The 26,890-nt window shown below is 41.5% G+C and overlaps 1 protein-coding gene and 1 non-coding gene across 5 annotated transcripts in view; both read right to left on the bottom strand.

Moving 5' to 3' along the window:
* CLYBL (citramalyl-CoA lyase) overlaps nucleotides 1–26,890 on the bottom strand; it is a 250,637-nt gene that overhangs the window by 32,375 nt on the left and 191,372 nt on the right. For all 4 annotated transcript variants that reach the window (XM_030313425.1, XM_030313399.1, XM_030313406.1 and 1 more), the window contains exon 3: nucleotides 2,098–2,286. In XM_030313425.1, coding sequence (XP_030169285.1) covers nucleotides 2,098–2,286 — 189 coding nt within the window. The remainder of the gene's footprint in view (nucleotides 1–2,097; nucleotides 2,287–26,890) is intronic.
* On the bottom strand, nucleotides 20,232–20,337 carry LOC115526227. Its single transcript, XR_003972575.1, has one exon. It is a non-coding gene; the product is annotated as a U6 spliceosomal RNA (small nuclear RNA).

The following is a 26,890-nucleotide window of genomic DNA, read 5'->3' as shown; positions in this document are numbered from 1 at the left end:
GCACACTGTTCGGGATTTGTGGGAGAATTGTCCCGCGACAAAGGAGGCAGAGTCACGCTTGTTATAGTCCAATAAGCCGTGCCAGTCAAACAAGAACCCACACTAGCGACAAAAGACCAGCAAGAGATTCTCACACAAAAGAAAACAAGGAAGCCCATCTTTCAGTTGTGCATCAGGCTCTGGGTTTTATGCTTCACATAAATACAAACGGAGAGGAAAAAATAAACAGCCCAAAAGACTTCTATTAACTAGAAATCCTATTTCTATCCAAGGATTTAAAACAGCGAACAGGAGCTGTAGCTGAAGGCTGGGGTGGGTCCTCGTCTCTTAAATGAAGGGTAATAACGGTGATAAACAGGCATTAACTATGAAACCAAAAGGGAACAGTGGCTTCAGATTCCGTTTCAATCCATTTAAGACATGTTCAAATGGGGTAGGAGGCCTCAGAGAGTGTAACCTACTATAACCAGTATCTCCCAGCTTCTGAGGGGTGACCTTGGAGAGAAGAACTCCAGCTTAGACAGTAAATAAGGGTCCTTGAACGTGGGTCTTCAAGAAGACTCCAACACGGAGCTGTCCAACAGAAACCGAATGGCAGCTACACATGTAATTCTAAATTTTCTAGTAGCTACATTAAAAGAGTTAAACGAAACAGGTGAATGTGGTTTTAATAATGTCTATTCAACCTGGGGCGCCTGGATGGCTTGGTCTGGTGTAGCATGCAACTCTTGATCTCAGGGTTGTGAGTTCAAGCCCCATGATGGGTGTAGAGAATACTTAAAAAAAAAACTTTATTCTTTATTTTTATTTATTCATTTTTTTTTGTAGCCTGCTTTTCTTTTTCTTTTCAAATTTTTATTTAAATTCTAGTTAGTTAACATATAATGTAATATGAGTTTCAGGAGTAAAACAAAAAAAATCTTAAAGAAAATAATGTTTATTACCCAATCAATCTGACATACAGTCATTTCAACATGTGATCAATATAAAAATTATTGAGATAATTTACAGTCTTTTGGGGGGAGAGGGCTCCTAAGTCTTCAAAATCCCATGTGTATTTCACACTTATAGCACATCTCAATTTGGACTTGCCACATTTCAAGCGCTCAGTAGCCACATGTGGCAGGTGGCTATAGCATTGGAAAGTATAGATCCAAGGCATCTACGTGCATTAGAAAAGGGAATGGTTTCCTCAGGTGTTACAACTATTCATTGTATTGCTGTATTTGCAACCACAGCCTTAGAGATAATCCCAGATGTGGCTTTAAAATCACCACTGTCCACATGCCCTTACCAAGCTTCCAGCACTGATGAGTCACAGCCTGTCTGCCCTGGAGGGGCACAATGGACAGTTATTTTATTCAGCAGAGATCTGCAAAATCATAGCAACTCCTAAATAAAATCTAGCCTCCCCCTACTTTAACAATTAAAACAATCATAGTATAATTAGGCCCATTTCAAAGTTTTCTTAAGTAATTTGACATGCCAGGTTTTTATTGGCTGAAAAGTCTGTCGTGAAACACAAACACACCTGTCAGCAATTTAAAAAAGGACGAACTGGAGAGCTGTTCAGGAAATAATATCTGTGCTAATTAAAACCACTAGTTAAAAGCTTCCTGTTTATTCCTCTAGTTGCCCTCAGGAGTGACCTTTCCCTCTCCTCCTCTAGGGTCATTTTTTCATTCGTGGCTAATGTGCTTTCGCTGTGTATGAAGACTTCAAATGAACCTGGGTAACAGCCATTTATTTCCCTGCCCTTTCAGGTGGAGGTTAGGGCCTGGCAGGGTGTGAGGTGTGATCCAATTCTCAGGCAAAAGCTAGTTTCCAAAGACTGAGGAGGCTGTCCTGTCCAAGCCGCAAATCTGAGTAGGGTGCATCATCCTAAGAGCGGAGTTGTTCCTCTGAACACGCTGGGTAAAGCCAGGCTCCCCTTGTGTGAAGGCAATAGTCTCTTGCACTCCCCTCTTTTCCTCAGCTCTCTTTTTCTCTGTTCCGTGTACGTGTTTTCAAAATCTGCAGCACCCAAATCCTTCCTTTCTGCTACTCCTTCATAGCTGCTCCTGAGTCTTTAATTAAAGCAAAGCATTAGCTACTCACCCACTGGATTTCTTCAGGACCTTCGACCTTTGGCAGCATCAGGCTAGAAGGAAGGACCCGGGATTGCAGGAGGATCTCCAGGTCTTCTTCGGCCAGACCGCTGGACACCGAGTTGACCCTCACACACTTTTCAGTTGGGCCCAGATCAAAGTCTTCAAGAGTTTTTACTATTCTCGATCGAGCTTCATTCTGTAAGTGTCGATAAAATGTATCTCTTAAGTTTATCACTGAGAGGAAACACAGTCCTACTGACCGTGGGTCTGCTATATGGATTCAGAGTCTGAGCACCATGATTGTATCTACACATTTCCTGTCTAGCACATAAATGGTATTGGAAGCAAGTTGTCCGATCTGACAGACAAGTGATTGATTTCCAGACTTCATTCAAGATGACTATAACAGAGATGACAGCCACCGTAATGCATACTGGTGCACTTCTTTTTTTTTTTTTTTTTAAAGATTTATTTATTTTTGAGAGAGTGCAAGCGGGAAAGGGGCAGAGAAGGGTGTGGGGACAAAAGATCCAAAGCAGGCTCTGCACTGACAGCAGCAAGCTTGACACAGGGCTTGAACCCATGAGCTGTGAGATCATGACCTGAGCTGAAGTTGGACGCTTAACTGACTAGCCACCCAAGTGCTCTTGGTGCACTTCTAAATAATACTGTCCTCTTTCTCATTAGCATTTCTCCCCAACTTGAAAGGTGAAATAATTAATACATAACATTTATTGAGCATTTACTAAGCTTAGGCATGGTTCAGTTTTCTACCTGCATTTTCTCGTTTAATAAATATTAAGGAACTACATAACATTTGGATAACTGTAGTCTCATCTGTTGGCATAGTCACATTAGGGAAAAAATAAGGATTTGTTTTCCTCTTTCCATATGCATCATGTTTTTAACTCAAAATTTTTTTGCAACTGAGTTGAATTTTGACATTCAATTAAGAAGGCACTTATAGGAAAATGACATTCCACAGTACAAAAAAGCTCCAGCTTACTCAGATGTAAGGCAATAATATGACCAAGAAATCCCCTCATGAAGTGGAAGACAAATACATTTTTTTGAGTTGACAGTCTATACTCCATAGTTAGGAAAAGCTGAAAGGTTGAAGCCTGTTTCAGTGTATGAATTGTCCTTAGAAAAACTGTACGAAACCAAACATGTTATTTATTGCCTTTGAGTTCGGGTGTTGAAGGTGGGGAAGGGGGTGGGGAGAGAAAGGAGCACATTGAGGGGCTGGGGGTTGGAGTTAAGAGAAAGAAAGCACTTGGGGTCATTACTTCCTGCCAATTTCAGTTTCAAAAACAAATTCCTCCAACTTGCCAACAGCCCTCAACAAATTCTCATTGTCAGAATGAACACTTATCAAAAGTAGTTTCATTTGGGAAGGGTTTTTATGATACTAATAAAACTTTAAAGCTTCTCACTGCTGATGAATGTGGTTAAAAAAAAAAGTCTTAACAATATACAGCCATTTGAACAGCAATACTTATCTGGGAAAATAGCAAACCAAAGTGGAGACAAAAAAAAAAAAAGAATTATTAGAGTCAATATTGGGTCTAAGTCTAATCAACAAGACAAGCCAGGACAGTAGATTTAAAGCAGACGGATGTAGGTCTATGACCGAGTAAGAGGAGGGAAGGCTTCCAAATGTGGTCTGAGTTAAACAGTGTGAGGAAACAGTGGCTTAGAGTTGTCAGGTCAGTTGGAAACAGAGTACGGAGACCAGTTTAGGACAGCTCTGTGGAGCCCTGATTTACAGAGCCCTGACTGCTAATAATTAGGCCAAGCTTAGACAAAAGCAAGAGAGCTCACACTAGCTAAAGTGAGGGATGATGGAGCCAACAGTGGCCTGGTTCCACATCATGCCTTTGGCTGTTCCACAGCTATAAAACTCATCCACTTGCCCCCCCCCCCCATGCCTTGTTCCATTCATTAAATAGGAAGTCCTATTCATTAAACAGGAAAATGCTGCAGGTGAAGAGCGGAAGTGAGCTCAGCATCATGGTTCTAAGGACATCTTGAGCTGTCGGGAGAAATGCCTTCAGCTCTTTGGCAGTGTGTGTGTGTTTAGATCCATGGCCTCAGAGAACCTAAAATGTGTTATGCTCCATGTAGCCTGAACAGCTACAAACTCAGGATTGCTGCAGCTTGTAAATATTTCAATTTCCAGGGTTTCTTTCAATAGCAGGTTGGGCTTCTAAAGGGCCTACTGGGACCGAGTGAATGGAAAATGGAAGGGAACTAACTAGATCATTTAGCCTGAAATGCATTTAAAAATGTGAGTTACTTGAATCATCATCCACACTCTCTACTTTAATCTGCATGTGTGCTCAAGGTGACGGAAGCCTGGCAACATCAACTTCCTAAACTGTTCATGTAGGTGTCAAATAAAATCTGACCTCTAAGCTGTTTTGTTGTTTCATTTGGATTAGAAGGAGACTGTTTGTTCAAAGCTCGTGTGCTAAACCTGTTCGTGATTTTTATCTAAAGTCAGATTGCCATGGTTTCAGCACATTCTGGTTTACTTAGTAAAATTCAACCCTTGTGAAATTGGCTGCAAATGAAATACCTAATTCCAATTTTAGGCATAATCTGATTAGTACTTTTCACATTATAATAATGAATAGTGAATAGTCAGCATTTTATTAGACTTTTTTTTTTTTTGGCTCAGAATTAAGACAAGCGCTTTCCACTTCATCATTCTGTACCTTTCCAGAAAAAGATGATGGCTTTGGAGGTATATTGCCACACAACATCCTTATTAACAGGCTGTTGCTTGTTGTAATTTACATAAACTGAGTGTGCATCCCTCTGCTATGTATCCCAAAATATCCAACAACCTCACTGAATTTATACCAACCAACAAGTATGTTGATTTTTTTTTTTCTTTTTGGTGCTTTAATGGTGAAATATGTTACTGTGCTAGCAAACACACCCATGCCATCTGCTGGGTGAGAGGAAGGCAGTTTCTAAGAACAATTAAGTTTAGTTCTGGGTGCTCAGTTAGAGAGAGCCACAGTCCACCCAGTTGTGAAAAGAAAGAAATTTTGTTCATTCTGTTCTCTCCCTCCTTCTCTCTCTCCCCTTGATACCAATCTCTTTCTGTTACAGCTCTCTCCTTTGCATCACCTCACTCCCCTCACACTTTGGTTCTCTTTTTCTTTGCCTGCTATTTGGCCCTGACCATCCTTCCAATTTCCATCTCATTCGGGGGATTAGTAAGATACGGCCTGGCAGACACCACCTTCTCAGAAGGTGATTTGCTGACATGATTGGGAGGTAATGTTCCCTGGCAAAAAAGAAGGAAGAGGAAATTAAAGCAAAAAGAGGCCACTCAAAAAAGACCTTTTTTTTTGCGGGGAAGGGTGTCTTACATTCTGGTAGCAAAATGGGTTGTTCAAAATGAGGTTGAGAAGGAACTGCATTCTAAATGCAGTAGTGTTAACAGTACGGAATGGCCTTGGTATGATTTTTCTTAATGTAGGATGAACTTGTTCCTCTAAAATCTGAAAACCTGGAGGAAAAAAAAAACAGAATAAGGAATGGAATTAAAGCCTTTATCAACAGTTACGTCAGATCTTTGCAGAGACTAATTACCATAGTGTGTTCTGTAGTATGTGATTCCAGAGGTGGACTCCACAGAGGTCACAAAGAAAGTAGGCACAGATCAGAATTTTCATCGGCCCCTGTTCTAAATAAAAAGTGGTGTCACCAAACTTCCCACATTCAATCGATATTTCGTGCCATGGGCTGCTCAGTGCAGTGGACCAGTGGCTAATAAACTTGTCCTTATACATAAGCCACCGTATTATGTGACTCTGTCTGGGCCAGGAACCAAGGCGTGCTATGATTTCAGAGACTCGGTTCTTATCACCTGGGGAAGAGACACGCTCCAGTGACGTAAGAAAGCGGATAAATCAACCATCGCCAAGACCTGCAGACTCCAAAATTAAAGGAGAAAATATGCGTGCAGTTGGTTCAATTGGCACCCATTAAAGCTAATAACTAATCATCCTCGCAAGTTTCTAGCTCAGAATGATCAAATCTGCAAAGAAAACAACATCCGTCCACTTTTACACTCCAGTGGAAGAGGTGGTCCCTCGCGGCAGGGCGGCACAGTCTCGCCATCTGGAGAATAAATCGAGTGTGAAGTACAGTATAGTTTGGGACCAAGCTCCGTGGCGGCAGCTCAGCAGTCAGTTCATTAGTTCCAAACTTCCAGGGATTAGAGCGGCATCAATTCTACTGTTGGATAGGAAGAGACAGACAGGATACGAGATTCAAGGAGGATTGTGACAACCAGGAGGAGCCCCTTGGGTTTATTTATAAAACTACAAAGTATAAACATACCCAAATAAGTGCCTTAAATAATGGCATTATCACAGTTTCATAACATCTGAATTAACACCTTTCCCTTTTCCATCCCCCACTCAAACCTTGTATGTTAATGTATAGTCGTTTTCAGAGGAAATCACAAAGATGACCCTTGATGCAACAGGAGCCGTGAGAAAGCTGTGCTGCCGAACCCAGATTTGGTAATTAAGAAATACGAAGAAATAGAAATAAAGAAATAGAAAGAAATACTTTCTAGATTCCAGGGAGACATATACCCTTTGTGATTTTGAAAAATGTGCAATTAATATTTCATTATTTAATTGTACAAAAGGCACACTGCCATGCCACATATTCAAAAACACTAGTGAATTCTATCTTTTCTGAATCTGTCCATATGATTTCCATTTTATCTCATTTGTAAAATGATGCCACAGGCATGGAGTGAAACAAACTTTGGGCCTTGATATCACTAGGTACATGAAAAATTTTTTGAAAATTTTGAGGTTTGGTTTAAAATACAAATTCAGAGTGAACTTTCCATTTAAGGATCTCCTTTTTCATATAACTTCTATTATATATTTATATATACATATTTAAAAAAAATTTTTTTTTCAACGTTTTTATTTATTTATTTTTGGGACAGAGAGAGACAGAGCATGAACGGGGTAGGGGCAGAGAGAGAGGGAGACACAGAATCGGAAACAGGCTCCAGGCTCTGAGCCATCAGCCCAGAGCCTGACGCAGGGCTCGAACTCACGGACCGTGAGATCGTGACCTGGCTGAAGTCAGACGCTCAACCGACTGCGCCACCCATGCGCCCCTATATATACATATTTTTAATGTTTATTTATTTTTTAGAGAGAGAGAGACAGACACCATGTGAGCAAGGGAGGGGCAGAGAGAGAGGAAGACACAGAATCCGAAGCAGGCTCCGGGCTCTGAGCTGTGAGCACAGAGCCCGATATGGGGCTTGAACACACAAACCGTGAGACCATGACCTGAGCCGAAGTCAGAAGCTTAACCAACTGAGCCACCCAGGTGCCCCTATACATTTATACTTTTAAAAAGGAAGTGCTTCTGACTAAAACAGGTCATTAGTAAACTATGTATTGTATTTTTCTTACAAATGCATAAAAATTTATTATGATCACAGAGCCTGTTGTAGTGACTGCATTGGACAAAAGGCAAAGAAATTCTCATTAATTAGTACAACCTGGGTAGCATTTCTTTAGGAAGGTGATAGTGTTTTCTATCCCATTGTTTTTTCCACATGAAAAAGAAATCTTGGTTTGCTTATTTTTGAAAAAAAGAAAATCTACAACAATATTGAATATACCACGAAATAACTGGTTTAAAATTTCATTCACTGACAACGCCAAAGGCAGGGGTAACAAAAAAAAAAAAAAACCAGGCAAATTTGACTTCATGAAAATTATAGAGACACTTGATATAAACAGAGAAAAAAGGCAATGCACAGAAGGGGAGAAAATATTTGCAAATCATATAACTGATAAAGGATCAATATCTAGAATATATACAGATCTCCTAAAACTCAACAACAACAAAAATCAACACAATTCAAAAAGCGGTCAAAGGAGTTGAATAGACATTTTTCCAAAGAAGATATACAAATGGCCAATAAGCTCATGAAAAAAATGCTCAACACCATGGATAATTAGGGAAATGCAAATCAAAACTACAATGAAATACCACTTCATACCCATTAGGATGGCTACTAGAAAAAAACAACAACAACAGAAAAAAACAAGTGTTGGTGAGGATGTGGATAAATTGGAACCCTAGTGTGCTTTCGGTGGGAATGTAAATGGTACAGCCTCTATAGAAAACAGTATGGCCGTTCCTCAAAAAATTAAAAATAGAATTACCATATGATCCAACAATTCCATTTCTGGGTATATATCCCAAAGCACTGAAGGCAGGGTCTTAAAGAGATTATTTGTACACCTATGTGTACAGCAGCATTCTTAATTGCTAAAATGTGGAAGCAAGCTAAATGTCCATTGACAAGAGAATGGATAAGCAAAATGTGGTGTGCATATACACACACAATGGAACATTATTCAACTTTAAAAACAGGGGAAATTCTGACATATGCTACAATATGGATGAACCTTGAGGACATTAGGGTAAGTGAAATAAGCCAGTCACAGAAAGACAACTACTATGTGATTCCACTTAAATGAGGTACTTAGTCAGAAAATAGAATAGTGGTTGCCAGGTGCTGGGGGGAGGAGGGAATGGGAGTTAGTGTTTAATGAGTACAGGGTTTCAGTTTTACAAGATGAAAACAGTTATAGGGATGGACGGTGGTAATGGCTGCACAACAATGTGAATCCATCAGTAACAACTGAATACTACACTTAAAAATGGTTAAGATGGTAAATTTTGTTATGTATACTACTACCACAATAAAAAAAAGTGAAAAATTTTTCACTCATTGACTTATCCCACAGATTATTACAATTGTAGGTACTCTGTTTATTCTGAAAATATAGATTTTCGTAGAGCAAAGTCTCTGATGTGTTAATTATGAAAGATGCATTAAAACACAAGTTTAGGAGGGGCGCCTGACTGGCTTAGTTGGTAGAATATGAAGTTCTTCATTTCAGGGTCATGAGTTTGAGACCCACATTATTTTGAAGGTCTCTGAACAATTAAAAATATTTTTTAAAATATTAAAACAATGGCTTTAAGTCATACAGGCCTACACGTTTGTCAAAATCCAAAGAACGAACTAAGTTTATTTACTTTAAGAGAGAATGCATGCGTGCATGAGGGAGAGGGGCAGAGAGAGAGGGAGAGACAGAGAATCCCAAGCAGGCTTGTGCTGCCAGCATGGAGCCCGATGAAGGGCTCAAACTCATGAACCGTGAGATCATGACCTGAGCTGAAACCAAGAGTTGGACACTTAACTGACTGAACCCCCTAGGTGCCCCTCATGTAATTTATTGAATATTGTACTGAAAGTGAAAAACAGTGGTTGTGTGGGAGAGAGTGCCAAATCCTAACCACTAGACCACCAGGGAACACCTAACAGTGGTTGTATGGTACAAATGGTGGTCAGTGTATTTATTGGTTGTTTACCTGGGCTCATGTAGCTGACTGGGAGCTGAGGCACCCTGCTGCTGCCCAGTATTATGAAAGAGGATCTTTTTTCTTTTTTAATGTTTATCTTTGAGAGAGAGAGAGAGAGAGAGAGCATGAGCTGGGGAGAGGTAGAGAGAGAGGGAGACAGAGGAGCTGAAGCAGGCTCCTGGCTGACAGCAGACAGCCCGATGCAGGGTTTAAACTCACCAACCGTGAGATCATGACCTGAGCCAAAGTTGGACGGACAATTAACTGACTGAGCCACTCAGGCACTCCCATGACAGAGGATCTTACTGCCTATTGCTGGCACAGGGAAGATCCAAATTCAAAATTTAAAGTGCAGTTGCTACTGAAGGTGTATCACTTTTGCACCACTGTAAAGTAGAAAAATCCTAAATCAAACCATCATAAGTTGGAGACCATCTGTATTAGACTATTTCCACAATAAAATGTTAAAAACTAGTTAATGATTTATACTATATGATAGTATAGTGATCCTATGTGGAAGTTAAGAAACAAATTAACAAAAAGAGAGACAAAAAGCAGACTTTACTTTATTTTTTATTATTTTATTATTTTTAAAATTTTACATCCAAGTTAGTTAACATATAGTGCAACAATGATTTCAGTAGATTCCTTAATGCCCCTTACCCATTTAGACCACCCCCCCTTCCACAACCCCTCCAGTACCCTCTGTTTGTTCTCCATATTTAAGGGTCTCTTATGTTTTGTCCCTCTCCCTGTCTTTATATTATTTTTGCTTCCCTTCCCTTGTGTTAATTTGTTCTGCGTCTTACAGTCCTCCTGAGTGAAGTCACATGATATTTGTCTTTCTCTGACAGACTAATTTCACTTAGCATAATACCCCCTAGTTCCATCCACATAGTTGCAAATGGCCAGATTTTATTTTTTTTTTTGATTGCCAAGTAGTACTCCATTGTGTATATATACCACATCTTCTTTACCCATTCATCCACCGATGGACATTTGGGCTCTTTCCATACTTTGGCTATTGTCGGTAGTGCTGCTATAAACATTGGGGTGCATGTGCCCCTTTGAAACAGCACACCTGTATCCCTTGGATAAATACCTAGTAGTGCAATTGCTGGGTCGTAGGGTAGTTCTATATTTAATTTTTTGAGGAACCTCCATACTGTTTCCCAGAGTGGTTGCACCAGTTTGCATTCCCACCAGCAGTGCAAAAGAGATCCTCTTTCTCCGCATCCTCGTAAACATCTGTTGTTGTCTATGTTAATGTTAGCCATTCTGACAGGTGTGAGGTGGTATCTCAGTGTGGTTTTGATTTGTATTTCCCTGACGATGAGTGATGTTGAGCATTTTGTCATGTGTCGGCTGGAAAAAGCAGACTCTTAAATACAGAGAACAAACTGGTGGTTGCCTGAAGGGAGGTAGATGGTGAAGCCAGATAAAGGGGATCAAGAAAGAGTCCATTTTGATAAGCACTGAGTAATGTAATGTATAGAACTGAATCATTGGGGTGCCTGGGTTGCTTACTTGGTTGAGCGTCCAACTTCAGCTCAGGTCATGATCTCATGGTTTGTGAGTCTGAGCCCTGAGTCAGGCTCTGTGCTGACAGTGTGGAGCCTGCTTGAGATTGTCTTTCCCTCTCTATCTGTCCCTCCCCTGCTTGCTGTCTCTCAAAATAAATAAAAATAAACTAAAAAAAATTTTTTTTATCATCCCAAAAAGAAACTCCATACTCTTCAGCAGTTACTTCCAGATTCCCCCAACCTTCCCAGCTCTAGGCAACCATGAATCTACCTTGTTTCTCTGTAGATTTGCTTATTCTGGGCATTTTATGTGAATGGAATCATGCAATATGTGATCTTTTGAGACTAGTTTCCTTGCCTAGTACAATGTTTCAAGGTTCATCATATTGTAGCATGTATCAGTACTTCCTTATTGCCAAATAATATTCCATTGTATGGATATACCACTTAGAATGTATCTATTATCAGTTAATGAACATTTGGTTTTGGCTTTTGGCTATTAGGAGAAATGCTGCTATGAACATTCATGTACAAGTTTTTGTGTGGTTATCTGTTTTCATGTCTCTTGGGTACATGCCTAGGAGATAGGAGAACTACTGGATTATAAGGCAACTCTATCTATGTCTAATCTTCTGAGGAACTAGTAACTATTTCCAAAGTGGCTGTGTCAATTTACATTCCAATCAGAAGTATATGAAGGTTCCAATTGCTCTATATCCTTACCAACACTTGTTATGGTCTTTTAAAAAATTAATTAATTAAAGATGTTTATTTCTTTTTGAGAAAGAGAGTCAGTGAGCGGGGGAGGGACAGAGAGCTCCCATCCAAAGTGGGCTCTGTGCTGACAGCAGAAAGCCTGATGTAGGGCTTGAACCTACAAACCATGAGATCATGACCTGAGCTGAAGTCAGATGCTTAACTAAGCCACCCAGGCATCCCTATGATCTTTCCAAAAAAATGTTTATTTATTTATTTTGAGAGAGAGAGCATGAGTGGGAGAGGCGCAGAGAGAGAGGAAGGAAGAGAGAGAATCTCAAGCATGCTGTCAGAACAGAGCCTGATGTGGGGCTCAAACTCAAACCGTGAGATCATGACCTGAGCAGAAATCAGGAGTCGGATGCCACCCAGGCACCCCTGGTAGTGTGGCTTTGAGGTACACTTTGCACACAACTTTAAAAAAAGATTTTTTTTACATTTATTTATTTTCAAGAGACAGAGCACTAGCAGGGGAGGGGCAGAGAGAGAGGAAGACCCAGAATCCGAGGCAGGCTCCAGGCTCTGAGCCGTCAGCACAGAGCCCAATGCGGGGCTCAAACTCAGAAACTGTGAGATCATGACCTGAGCCAAAGTCGGATGCCCAACTGACTGAGCCCCCCAGGCAACCCTGCACACAACTTTTTAAAAAGACAATTTACCTACTAAAGGCATGTGTTGCCTTTCTCCTTGTGAATAACAACTGCCATGCTCAGATTTGTCTGTGGAGCTGTGGAGTCTTCCCACTCTTACTACTTTCGTTGGTTCTCACTCATCACTTAGTCTCAGAGCCTCAGAGGGGCAGTGTCATAATTTCTGTTTTCTAGCAGGGCAGCAGAGGCACCAGGAGCCATGAGACTGGCTCTAGGCAGGACAATCTGTGAGTGGAGGAACAGGGTGCTTCGACATGCTTTCTCCTCAGGGGGCCACTACCCATGTCTACGTGATGCAAAGGATCCAGAGGAAATCTGAACGACATCATCACTCATTAGGTGTTTTATGTACTTAAGGCCAAACATCTAGATACTTGAAAACATTTAGATAACTGATAGGATTTGTCCTCTTCTTTAAGATCGTTTGTGATTCTGAAAAGAAAATTTCCTGAATACTATCCCCAGATTCTATCTGATGTCTCTGGTCTGGTACATTAAAACTTTTTAACTAGTAGGAGAGGGATCAATCAAATGCTATCTACTGTGCTGGGTGCTGGGAACAGGTGTGGAGGGATAGGGAAAGGTATATAAATAACTTTATATTGATATATAAATCAACAGAGGAATGTGTAATCTAGTTGTGGCAATGAAAGACCCACAGAATGAGAAGTAAAACAGTTAAAGTCAGTGGAACAGACAACAGGACTTAGAAAGGATTAGAGGCAGGAGGGGGAGCTTCAGGCTCAGACAGGGGGCAGGGGAGTTGGGGATCTCATTAGGTGCTGAAGAGAGGGCAGCACCCAGCAGAGAGCCAGGAAAGGGCAGAAGGCAGAGGCAGGAACAGTGAGCAAATACAGAGGCAGATGGTCAGTACGTATGAGGTTAGGTAGGGAAGGGGCTGGCACCAGGAGATGGACAGAAAGACCAGAGATTCCCAGGTGGGCAGGGGTGAGCCCCAATTTAGGAATACAAGGGCTAAGTCCTTGTATTTGGTCCCCCTTTTAGGGAGGCAAGGGTGTTGGGGGTGGTGGGACAAGACTTGGAGTTCAGTTGAGAAAACACTCTCCATAGCGGAAGCTGCTAGTGCTCAGGCCTGGACTGAGGGAAGGTCCACCCCCGCCGCCCCTTGAGTGTTACGTGGAGAAGCTCCCTGCCCGAGCCTGCTCTGCCCACGGGCTATGTCTCCATCTCCTGAGCGTGAAGCACATGCTTTTATCTCCAGAGGGCCTCTAGTCCTGAAGCTACTCAATTTTGTCTTTGGGGTGGGTGTGTTTACACAGGCCTCTGATCTGGAGAGTGCAGTGCAGGTGCAGTACAGTGCATTCTCTTGTCTGAAAAGGAAATGTAAAGTACACAAGGAGTGGGAATGAGGCCTGCCTCCCTCCCTTTTGCCTTCTAATTGGTCTCCCTCTGCCCTGTGGATGGCGAAGGTGGCTCCCTTCCCACCTGGTGTAAAACACAGCCCCAAGCAAAGCTGCCCTCTCCCTCTCAACTCGCTGGATTTGTGTTTCCCCACTTCTCTGGGTTAGAGAAGGTAATTAACTGTTTGGGTTTAAAAGCCCTCCTGCTGGGTTGCAGTCTGCGTGGGAGAATGAAAGCAAACAAGCGAAAGGGAACAGTGTCATCAAAGGACTCTGCACCTACCTTTCTGCATTATAAGGACGAAAACACTGCCATTTGCCACAGGTGCCATGGACCGACCACCCACCCACCTGGGGCAGGGTCTGCGGGCCTTTCATTCTTTTTTAAGGGTAAGTCGAGAGTGATTGGTTCATGATGTAATGAGGCGGCCCTGCCAGGGTTTCAGATACATCAGGTAACAGCCATGTCACCTGTCCAGGCCGGAGCAGTTTTACTGTGATGCTCACAACTGTTTTGGCTGATGACTTCCTTCAGGTTACAAGCCCACCTGAGATACACTTCTAGTATAACTAATCCAAACTGTCCTCTAAGTATTAAGAATCAATTTTCTTAAAAAGTGAAAGCTTCACTTCTATGTGGGAAAACATGTGTTTTCCTACCCGTCACCAATTTTGGAGGTGAATGGGGCCCACTTGTCTGCGAGGCTGCACTAAGGTAGGTTGTACAGGAGCTCCGCCATGCCGACGGTGCTGCTGGGAAATTCCTGTCTGCGTGCCAACTGCTTCAGCAACACTTCTCTAAGGTGCTGACACAAAGAATCTTGTCTCCATAAGTAGGAGGTTATAAAAGCTTACAGATAGAGTATAAATGTCTAATGATAAGGCACAAACAGCCTTGCAATTCAACAAACCAAACTAACGGGAATTTCAGCAGGTGCAAGGCCTTGGCTTCACATTTTGGGGGAAGAAGCTTTACTCTGTGGCAGAGCAAATAGGATTCTTTAGCTTCCGTAGTGTTAATTAGTCTTCCTGGCAGCCATGAATGAAGAAATCAGGTAACTAGATAAGCTCTGTGATGGCAGAAATCAAACACAAGGAAATATTTCTTGCCGTATGCTAAACCGGACCATTATTCTCACAAACTCCTTTTAATGTCGGTGTGGCTTTAAAATGAAAAGGAATTTTAAAATCCCCTGCCTAGTATTATCAGCTTGTTCCATCTTTGTGGATTTTGATTTCCGTTCTTCAAATACACAGTCACACTTCATTTTATAGTAACTAATCATTTCATTTTCATGGTTCATTGTTGTTGTTTGTCTTGCTTCCTAATTGTTTCTCAAAGAAAGTGATAGTTAAAAAGGCTTTGTTTCTTTTAGGTGGCAAATTTACAGGTATTTTATTTTAATATTATTATTTTTAAGATTTATTTATTTAAATGTTATTTATTTTGAGAGAGAGGGAGAGAATGAACGAGCGGGGGAGGGCAGGGAGAGAGGGAGACAGAGGATCTGAAGCAGACTCCATGGTGTCAGTGCAGAGCCCAACATGAGGCCTGAACCCAAGAACCACAAGATGGTGACCTGAGCCAAAATCAAGAGTCAGACACTTAACTGACTGAGCCACCCAGCCACCCCTTATATTTATTTTTAAGTAATCTCTACACCCAATGTAGGGCTCGAACTCACAACCCCGAGTTCAAGAGTGATATGCTCCACCAACCGAGCCAGCCACATGCCCCCAAATTTTTAGGTATTTTAGGGAGTAGAACTTCTCCATTCTACTCTTCATCATCTTATTTTTGTTCTAAAATCAACAAGGAAAAGAGAAGAAGAATCTAATGTGGAAAATTGAGGAATGGAGGATGATAATGGCCATTAGAACATTTTATTTTTAAACAGGCACATTCTGCCCTTTGAGAACATGGTTTGGTTACAGCAAAGGGCCCTTCTCAAGGACCAAGCCACACAGGAGGAGGTTTCTCTTTGCGGTCTATGGGGGCATGCCATAATTCCTCTGAAAATGGGTCCCAAGGAGAAAGTGGCAGAGCCCAGGGTCCTCTTACCCAGCGTACCAACACCAGCTCTCCTACGATTCAATGTCTTCCTTGAGAAAATACTACTAAAACAATGCAGCGGCCCACACTTCATTTTCATTGTGTTGTCCACCTTGCTTCTTGCCAGCTCTTCACGTGGAGTTTCTCAGCAGCTTCATTCCTTCACCCCTGCCAGGCAGGCTCAGTGTGGAGCCACTTGGGTTTTCTTCCCTCTTTTATCGCCCAGTAAATTTTCATAAAGTATTTAACGTGAGAACAAGCAGGTTAATTTACCATGCCGGAGAGCCAGGCTCTCAGAAGGCTCCTTGCAACACTGCCATGTTTTGGCGTCAGAGTCAGAGGCCTCGGTCCCAGCGGCGAGGAAGCTTGCCAGAGCCTTCTCTGTGCAGACACCAGGTGTGATTTAGCATAACAGATTGTGTGGACGTTCTGCAGCTTCTATACTCCATGCGTCAGGATCAAATTGTATCCTTCGTGCTAGATGAAGATGAAAGTCTCAGGGGCTAAAAGCTCTGCCAGGAAAAGCTTCTGGACGTACATACAGGAACTGAGAACATCGTCCCACCTTGCAACACATGCCTGGTTTCAGGAACATCAAAGTCCTTCTTAACAATGTTAGTACCTTGTTGAAATGCCCTGTTATATCACAATACTGTTTTTCCCACATGATAGGGAGGCAATGAGAACCATTTTTTAAAATATAAAAATATGCAAACAATGGAATAAGGAAATTAAAAAACTTATTGAATCCAGCCTTCAATATATACTTAGTCAGTTGCCCAAATCATGCATGAAGTGTTGGTTGACAGTGACTTTGAACACCAGTGCTCCAGAGGTTAGCCCTTGGGATGCTGCTTAGGGAAGACTGAGCTTTGATGCTAGACAGTGCAGATCTCAGAGATGAGAACTGCATGCTCCCTGCAGATGGCAAGCTTAGTGAGCCTTGAGAAAAGGACAGGCCTGAAGCGGAGGTCAGCCCACGGGGAGAGTGGCTGAAGGCACGTGGAAAGTGGTTTTAGGACAAGCTTAGCAAAAACTGCCAAAATTACCAGACTTCTTGTCCAGACCACTGCCATGTGCAATTTAATGCTTAGAGTGATGTGCCGTTGGTAAGTGGAGAGGACCAGTGGCATCCCAGTGCTGACTAATATGGCTTTGGAAGGAAGTATGTATGTTCACACATTCAGAATCACTGGATAGCAAGGATGTAAACTTTTTTTCTTCAGATTTTAGCATAGTTGACACGTAATGCTACATTAGTTTCAGGTGTACAACATAGTGATTCAGCTTCTCTATACATTATCACCACCAGTGTGGCTGCCACCTGTCACCCATACAACACTATTACAATATCATTGACCGTATTTCTTGTGCTATGCCTTTTATTCCTGTGACTTATTCATTCCAGAACTGGAAGCCTGTATCTCCCACTCCCCTTTACCCATTTTGCCCATCCCCAACTCCTCTTCCCTCTGGCAACCATCAGTTTGTTCTATTTACAGGTCTGATTCTGCTTTTTGTTTATTCATTTTTTCTCAGATTCCACATATGTGTGAAGTCATATGGTATTTATCTTTCTCAGTCTGACTTATTTAACTTAGCACATAATACCATCTGGGGCCATCCATGTCACAAATGTCATGATCTCATCTTTTTTATGGCTGTGTAATATTCAATTGTATGTGTGTGTGTGTGTGTGTGTGTGTGTGTGTGTGTGTATACACACACATATGCACACACTTATCTTCTTTATCCATTCATCTATCAATGGACACTTAGGTTGTTTCCATGTTTCTATATTGTAAATAATGCTGCAATAAACAGAAATGTATGTATCTTTTCAAATTAGTGTTTTTGTTTTCTTTGGGTAAATACCCAAATTTATTAATGGAATTATTGGATTATATGGTATTTCTATTTTTAATTTTTTTGAGGACCCTCTTTACTGGTTTCCACAGTGGCTGTACCAATTTACATTCCCACCAACAGTGCACAAGAGTTTCTTTCTCCACATCTTTGCCAACACTTGTTATTTCTTGTCTTTTGGAATAGTGATGTAAATGTTACACAGTTCTTTTTTTTAACTTTTTTTTTTATATACCCTATTGGTTTTTTCCATTTATCTATTTAAAAAAACAATCTCCATTCCCAATGTGGGGCTCAAACTCATGACCCCGAAGTCAAGAGTCACATGCTCTTAACTGAGCCAGCCAGCTCCACCTGATGGAGTGCATTTTTTAACTTTTCAAAGGGCCTGCATCTCATCTGCTCTCACAGCAGTCCTGAGGGGTAGACAGGGCAGGTTTTATTATCCATGTTTGCCTGAAGAACATGGAGGTTACAAGAGTTAACTTTTTCAGAGACTGCACAGAGAGTCAGCAGTGGAGGTGATGCAGAACTCAAGTGTCACGGTCCCAATCCTGGGCCCTGTCTGTGGAATCCCTCCTTGCATCGCATAGGGTCTGTGACTTACCTAGTAGCCCATAATAAACTATTTTGTTTTCTGCTCTAACTTAATAGAGTAGATTCTGTGGTTGGCTACCAGGAGCCCTGACCAGTACAGGGATCATAATACACATGCTTCCCCTGCTTTTTTCACCCAACAATAGGCAGAGTACATCTCTATGAAGGAGAAAATTTCCACAATCATTTGTTATGACTGCACAGTATTCTATTGCATAGATATACCATAATTTACCTAATCAATCTCCTAATGGCTCAGAGTTTAAATTTCCCCAATGTTTTGCTATTAATTCTTTCATTTTTTCCAACACATATTTACTGAATACTGTTTATGTGCCAGGTACTATTTTAGGTAATGGAGATAACAGGTCCCTGCCTACATGGAACTTACATTCCAGTTAGGAAAGCAACTAATAAATGAGTAAACCAATAAACAATTGCAGGCTGTGGAAAGAGCTATCAAGAGGACAGAATTTAGTACCAGGATAGCATGCTAGGGGGCATTGGTACTTGAGTAGGGCAGCAAAACAGCTTCTTTGAGGAGGTGACATTTGCCCTGATACTGAAAAGATTACACACAAAGCTGTAACGAATATCCCAGAACATTCATTTCAGAGCACTTGTCTGAATATTCCCTTAGGATACATCCTAGAAGTGCAAACGCTAGGTCAAATTACACGCTCATTTAGGCTCCAAAGGACTGGCCATGAAATTCCAACTCTCATGGTCTCCCTTTAAACCAGCTCTGGATCCAGCAAGTCTATGTTCCAACTGTGCCAATAACTGGCTCTGTAAGAGACCGGGCAGTTCCTTAACCTCACTGTGCCTCGGTTTCCTCATCTGAAAAATGGGGATGATAATAATGTCCGACTCAGGGATTGGTGAGGATTCAAAATGGTGTAATATAAATGGTTAATAAAGGTTAGATTTAAAAAAAAATATATGCTCATTTTAATGTGTATACAAAACCTACTTTTTAAAAAAGGACCATTCAAATTTAAACTCCCATTTCCTGGTGCCCACTCACTTGGGGTTGGTTCTGAGCTCATACTAGCTTGACCTGTTTTCGATAACCCAGTGTCCTCATACCAGGACTATACCCAAATGGTAACAGGGAGCGTGTCTCGTGGTTCTTATGTTCCACAATGCCAAACTGAAAAGAAAACACAGGGAGCTGGTCTCCTGGCATTAAGGAGAATCCCCGAAGGGGCCAAATTTACTCACAGATAGTGGGAGCCAGCCTGTCCACCTGTCCAATCTTAGAACTTTCATTTTGAATGAAATCAGATATTAAATATCTAGAGTCTACTTGCCTATGGGTGCTGTGGTCTTCAGGGTACCAGACTCACCACTGCCTGATTTAAAAAAAATAAATATACAGCCACCTGCTAAATGTTTTTGTTCCAACTCAGAAACCCCAAACCCAGAATCTTGAATCCGTGCCTCAGCAGGAATGGAAGACCATAGGTTGTGGATGGCAAATGACTTACTGCAATCTGAAAAGGTCTATACTGCTGGTATAAAATGTGACCACATTCCGTTTCTTCCTTTACCCATCTGTTGCTGTTTTGGACTAGGGAAGAGGATGATTTTAAAGATTTAAATTTGGACTGTGTATAAGCTGATTTCTCAAGCCACATTTAATGTATTTTGGCAACAAATGCTACTTTGGTGCTGTTTGCCTAAGAAGGCAGGATGGAGCGAGAGGTTTTGATCTTTTTTCGGGTTGTATGCATTTTTTGTTCCCATGCCAGAGCTTTGATTGGGAGGAGGGGAAAAGTATAGAGAGTACCATAGAGGAAGAGAAACCTTGTAGCCATGAGGCACCCAGCCTTGATGGGAGGAACTGGAGTGGACCTTCAGCTCCGGAGGCATGCCAGGACTGAGGACATAAAAATAGGGAGTGCTTCACACATCTGTGTGTCATCCTTATACAGGGACTTGCTAGTCTTCTCTGTATCATTCCAATTTTAGTATATGTGCTGCTGAAGTGAACACCAGGTTGTGTGCATTTTTGAAGTGGTTGTGATTAAGGCAGTGGCATACAGATAGTAAGTTAATTTTTTTTTTTAATTTTAAAGAAAGGAGAGCAAGGGATAGGGAGGAAAATGAAAGAAGGAAGACTGTGAGGAAAAAGAGCTCCAGAATGTCCCCTGGTTTCTCTGTCATCTTAGGCATATTAGTCTTGTCTCCATAACCAGGTAGAGGAGATAAACTCATTCAAGTCCAACCATGAGTTGAAGCCCTCAGAGTTCCTAGGGTAGGGTGGGCACAGAACAGCTGCCCTATCTGGGAAGATTACCTAGAGAGTCAGATGGGGAAATCTGCTTGCCCTGCATATGCTCTCTCTCTCCCCATCTATCTCTCTCTCTCTCTCACATGCACACACACCAACGCTGTTTTTTTTCCATGTCTGTTAGGTTCTTGCAGTAAGAAGCAGGTGCCACATTCTTAAGTATGACAGATTCTTTCTTCTATTTTGTAAACATGATCAGTAACTGAGGTCCTAGAGTAAGAATCACAGAGAATCAGTCTTAGAGTTGTCTCCCTCTCTCTGTGCCCCTCCCTGGCTCACACTGTCTCTCTCTGTCTCTCAAAAATAAATAAAATGTTAAAAAAAAAGAGTTGGGAGGGGTCTTCAAAGTTACCCCCAAGAAGCTCTGTCCAGGGCAGTATGTCCTTCTATCCTCTTGGCAAGTGACTTCCCTGCTTTTGTGTAAGCATGGCCATGGGGCAGTCCTATAAATGTCTCAGGATGGTTACTGTATTTCCTAAGTGCTTGGTCTTCTAACACTCCTAGTTCTAATAGCTGTCTCTCTGAAAGCCTATGATACAGATTCAACTTCCTCTCACTGCTGAGTTGCCCTCCTCTGGACAGATTTGGCAAACGTTCTTTCTAAACTCGAAATAGAGGTCCCACTGCTCTTCATCTGGATGATATGCCCAGCCTGTGAGGGTATGACATCCGGCTGGCTGGCCAAACATTTAACTCCTAAGAAGGTTGGTAAAAAGTGTTGGTTTGCTAGGATGTTACACTAACTTTATATTCACCCATTTGCTTAACAATATGGCTTACATTATAGTGTTCTTAAATCCAGCCATTGTGAATACCAATTTTTCAGTTTTTCAAAGGGGTTTGAAGAATGTTATATGTTTAGGGCACCCGGGTGGCTCAGTCGGTTAAGTGGCCGACTTCAGCTCAGGGCATGATCTCACTGTTCTTGAGTTCGAGCCCCATGTCAGACTCTATGCTGACAGCTCAGAGCCTGGAGCCTGCTTTGGATTCTGTGTCTCTCTTGCTCTCTGCCCCTCCCCCCACTTGTGCACACACACATGCTCTCTCTAAAAAATAAACATTAAAAAAATGTTATATGTTTAGTAACTTATAATAATATGGGAAAAATTACCACATCTCATAAAGGTCAGTCTTTACTTTCTCCCAAAGCTAAATAACATTATATATATTCAGAATTATTCTTTTGGCAACTCATTTTTATCTGCCATGGAAAATACACCACAGATGGAGGCATTCCTGAGATAAAAGTGGGAGGTGTACGGGGCCTCAGTTTCTAAACTGACAAGATGGGTTCTGAGTTTCTTTCTGGCTTTGACATTCAGCATTCTCTGCATAACTCTCCTCTGGTCAATTGCCTCAAGAGAACCCCCTCTTTCAAATAATAGAAATACACACCTTTATTACTTCTTTTTGGGTAGAAGTAAAAACATACTGCTCGATTAACGTCTCAGCTTAGTATGTATTTTATGGTAGAAAAATGAAAAATATCTAATATTTTAAGTATTATGTAGTTTTAAATATGTAAGATTTCAATCTTTGTCATTTTGTACAGAACGATAAGTTTTTAAAAAGTTAGCTGAAATTTATTATGAGCCTTTACACATACTTCTAATATATAATTATGCATAATCAAAGAACAGATAATGCCTACCATCTATAAACTAGATTAAAGAAGCATTAATGGATATTAAAGCACTGGGATTTTGAGGACTTAAAACTAGTTTTGCAAGATGAAACATTCTGGAGATTGGTTGTACAACCATATGAATATACTTAAAACTACTGAGCTGTACACTTTAAATGGCTACAACGGTATATTTTATGTGATTTTTTTTTTTTACCACAACTAAAAGTATTTTAAAATGCACCCTTCTTGGGGTACCTGACTAGCTCAGCTGGAAGAGCATGCAACTCTTGATCTCAGGATTATGAGTCTGAGCCCCACACTGGTATAGACATGACTTAAGTAAAAAAAAAAAAAATGCAATAAAACAGAATATGAAAAATTGCAACACAAGGTGACACATACATACAACAGGGCAGACATCACATGGTGGCTGTACAGATGTAGCAGAGACTGCTCCTGGCCCCAGCTTCCATTCTTGCCTCTTCCTTTGAGTTTTATGTCTTAAATCCTACATGTCCCAGCCCCATTTACAGCTAGAATGTGAATGGAACAGAAGTGGTGCGTGTAATGTTTAATCCCTTAAGGAAGCCATCTGCCCTCTACTTTCTCTTCTCCCATCTCATAGGCTGGAACTCAAACACAGTATGGAGTGAGTCTCAGCCTCATAGATTAAGGTGTCATAGCAACAAGGCAGAAGCAACTTGGTCTCTCAATGGCCTGGAGGAAGAGGGCTGCCCACCCACCGGGACCACTTGCCTGCCTCTGAACAGTTAGGTGAGAGAGAAATAAACTTCTTTTGGTTTGGGCCACTGCAGCTTTGGGTCTTTTTGTTACAGTAGCTGAGCCTATACGTTTACACAGGAGAATAATCACCTGCACATGCAGCTGGCAGACTGTCTGGGAAGACATAACAATAAAGATAGGCTCTGCAACAAAGTCCGGCTTCCCAGCCTCTAAGCCCTGGGCATTGACTGGCTGTCCTTCTCCCGGTACTGGAAAATTCCTTTCTCATTGCTGTGTGTGTGTGTGTGTTGAGTTGGGAGGCATGTTCCAAAGATGGAGGGAGGAGACCCAGCAGAAACGACAGGTGGAATTTTGGAGAGAGAGAAAGAGAGAGAGAGAGAGAGAGAGAGAGTATAGATGATTAATTTGATTTTAGACGTGTTTGTTTAGGATTTCAATAGATAATGCCTCTTGACCATCAAAATTCTGAAACAACTGAACAAAGAGCACGAGGAAAATTAAAAACACTTCCTTTTTTTTGATAAATGCTGATCTGAGGACACAGTTTAGTGAAAGATCATACTGACTTTCTAATACTGAACTGTGGAGTTGGACTGACCATTTTGTAGCTACGGTAGCAGCTCAAAGAGCCTAAATTTTTAAAAAATTAATGTTTATTTTTGAGAGAGAGAGAGAGAGAGCACACGAGCAGGGGAGGGGCAGAAGAGGGAGACACAGAATCCCAAGCAGGCTCCAGGCTCTAGAGCTGTCTGCACAGAGCCTAACATGGGGCTTGAACCCATGAACCATGAGATCATGACCTGAGCCAAAGTCAGATGTTCAACTGACTGAGCCACCCAGGCATCCCAGAAGCTCAAAGATTCTAATGCAATGTAACATTGGGGGCTTATTTAATCCTTTCCCTTTAAACTATAGGAGCTGGTGGAGTAAAGAAATGTAAACTGTTTAATGAAATTCTTTCATTTTTTAATTTCCCTCTCATAGCTCTTTTCTTTGATAGATTTGGTGACATATCTCACATTTACTTGACCTCCACTGGTGATCAAATGGAGCCATTGCTGATATTCTGCTTTCTTTCTATAATTACACTCCTAATTTTCATTGTGATAAGGAGTAAACAGCCACCTTGCTCTATCCACTTAAGGGATGAGTCTTGGGTTCCCCTTAGAAGGTAACTTCAGGACTGGAGAATTCTGTCTGACAATAAACTTCCTTTCCAGGATATTTTTCAGTTTTTTTTTTTTTTTAATGTTTGTTTTTGGAGGAGAGAGAGAGACAGGGTGTGAGTGGGGGAGAGGTCTAGAGAGAGGGAAAGACACAGAATCTGAAGCAGGCTCCAGGCTCTGAGCCGTCAGCAAAAGCCTGACGTGGGACTTGAACTCATGAGATGTGATATCATGACCTGAGCTGAAGTCAGACACTTAACTGACTGAGCCACCCAGGTGCCCCTCTTGGTTTTTATATAAATCCGAACATACTGGCTCACACCTAAGCTAAGTCAGTCCTTACTACCATCTACTGAAATGGCCCTTCCAAATGTTGGTTTCTTTTACCTGGATAGCATGTATAGGTATTTAATAAGTATTTAAATAAGAAGAAAAAGAAATTGAAGGTAACGGTGGAGTCTAAAGTTCTTTCAAGAGATCATCTTAATATGTGAAAGGAGAAATAGGTAGTACACCCAGTACAAGGTGAATGTTTTCCTAGTTTTTCTAACAGAAGTGAATCATCAAGCAGAGTTGCTCAGATACTGAACTGGATTGTGAAAAGCAAGCAAAAACCAATGTGCTGTTATTAAAAAAATCACTCATTTGCTAATAAATCCAATATTGTCACAAACACTATAAATTGTTCATCCTCAATTGTGAACTGGTAAACTGATTAACATCATATTCTAAATTTGAAATGAAGTTTATGTTGGAGAATAGTTGTTAAAAGATGTATTGAGACATAGCTGTTGAGAAAAGGCCAATGAATTCTGGCTAAAAGACCAGATAGGTGACTATTTGATAAATGTATAATAAAACAGCAGAATTTTATTAGTACTATTACTCTATGAGCCTGGAACAGTTTAAAATGGAGAGGTTATTGAAGAGTATGTGTCTGACACAGAAACAGGTTTCTCCAGGATGGAGGAATATCAAAATGAAGCCCCTTTGTCTGATAATGGGGTGTTTCTTTCTACAAAAAATCTTAAGGGGCGCCTGGGTGGCTCAGTTGGTTAAGCGTCTGACTCTTGATTTTAGCTCAGGTCATGATCTCACAGCTTGTGAGTTCAAGCTCTGCATAGGGCAGTCTGTTGTCAGCACAGAGCCCGTTTAAAAGCTTCTGTACCCGTCTCTCTGCCCCTCCCCCACTCACACTTTCTCAAAAATAAATAAACATTAAAAATATTTTTACTTTTGAGAGAGAGAGAGAGAGAGAGAGCGAGCAGGAGTGAAGGAGGGGCAGAGAGAGGGGGAGATACAGAATCTGAAGCAGGCTCCAGGCTCTGAGCTGTCAGCACAGAGTCCAATGTGGGGCTCGAACCCACAAACTGCAAGATCAGGCCCTGAGTCAAAGTCAGCCACTTAACCAACTGAGCCACCCAGGTGCTCCGAACCCACAAACTGCAAGATCAGGCCCTGAGTCAAAGTCAGCCACTTAACCAACTGAGCCACCCAGGTGCTCCAACACTAAAAATATGTATATATTTTTTTTATTAAAAAAATTTTTTTTCAACGTTTATTTTTGGGACAGAGAGAGACAGAGCATGAACGGGGGAGGGGCAGAGAGAGAGAGGGAGACACAGAATCGGAAACAGGCTCCAGGCTCTGAGCCATCAGCCCAGAGCCCGACGCGGGGCTCGAACTCCCGGACCGCGAGATCGTGACCTGGCTGAAGTCGGACGCTTAACCGACTGCGCCACCCAGGCGCCCCACTAAAAATATTTTTAAAAAAGCTTAAGAAAACTGTGGATCATTCAGAAGATGGAATTTATGGACAGCTATTACGTGAGCAAAAATGTTTATCTCAAAAGAGATCTAATATTCCTAATTAGTAATATTATTAATAGGGTTTTGTCAAGTCAGTTCTTACAGCTTTGTTTTCAATCAGCTAAAAATGTTTGATATATTACCCTAATCTACTGTCTTAATTGTACTGTTTTCTGATGTGTATTTATTTATGTCTTGAGACAGCAACTTTTTGAACCAAATTATTTATTTTGAGAGAGAGAGAGCACATCATGAGCAGGGGAGAGGCAGAGAAAGAGGAGAGTGAGAGAATCCCAAGCAGGCTCCATGCTGTCAGTGCAGAGCCTGAGGTGGGGCTCAAACCCACCAACTGTGAGATCATGACCTGAGCCAAAGTCAAGAGCAGGACGCTCAACCAACTGAGCCATCCAGGCGCCCCTAATAAGTTGTAAGTCAGTGTTCTTTGTTTTTTATTATCAGTAAGACCTACTATGAATTTAATAGGAGAAGAGATATTAGAGTTCCCAATTAATGATGTCCATCCTTTGAAATATACTCATCTGAGGTGTATTAGTTTCCTAAGGCTGCCATAACCAATTACCACAAACTCTGGTTGCTTCCAACAACAGGAGTTTACCCTCTCACAGTTCTGAAAGCAGATATTTGAACTGGAGGTGTCAACAGGACAGTTTCCCTCCCTGGAGAATCTTCCTGGCGGCTCCCAGCTTGTGCTGGCTGCACTGTGTGTTGCTGCATCTCTGCCTCTCTCTCCATGTGGCCTTCTCTGTGTGTCACTTGAAAGGACTCTTGACATTGGATGATCAAGGAGGATCTTATCTCAATAACCTAACTACATCTTAAGGACTCTTTTCCCAAATAAGGTTCCATTTATGGGTTCTGGGGATTAGGATATGGATGTAGCTTTTGAGA

The sequence above is a fragment of the Lynx canadensis genome, chromosome A1 (assembly GCF_007474595.2).
Source record: "Lynx canadensis isolate LIC74 chromosome A1, mLynCan4.pri.v2, whole genome shotgun sequence".
NCBI lineage: Eukaryota > Metazoa > Chordata > Mammalia > Carnivora > Felidae > Lynx > Lynx canadensis.
Note: the sequence above shows the minus strand (reverse complement) of the source record. Positions and strands in the feature narration are given on the sequence as shown.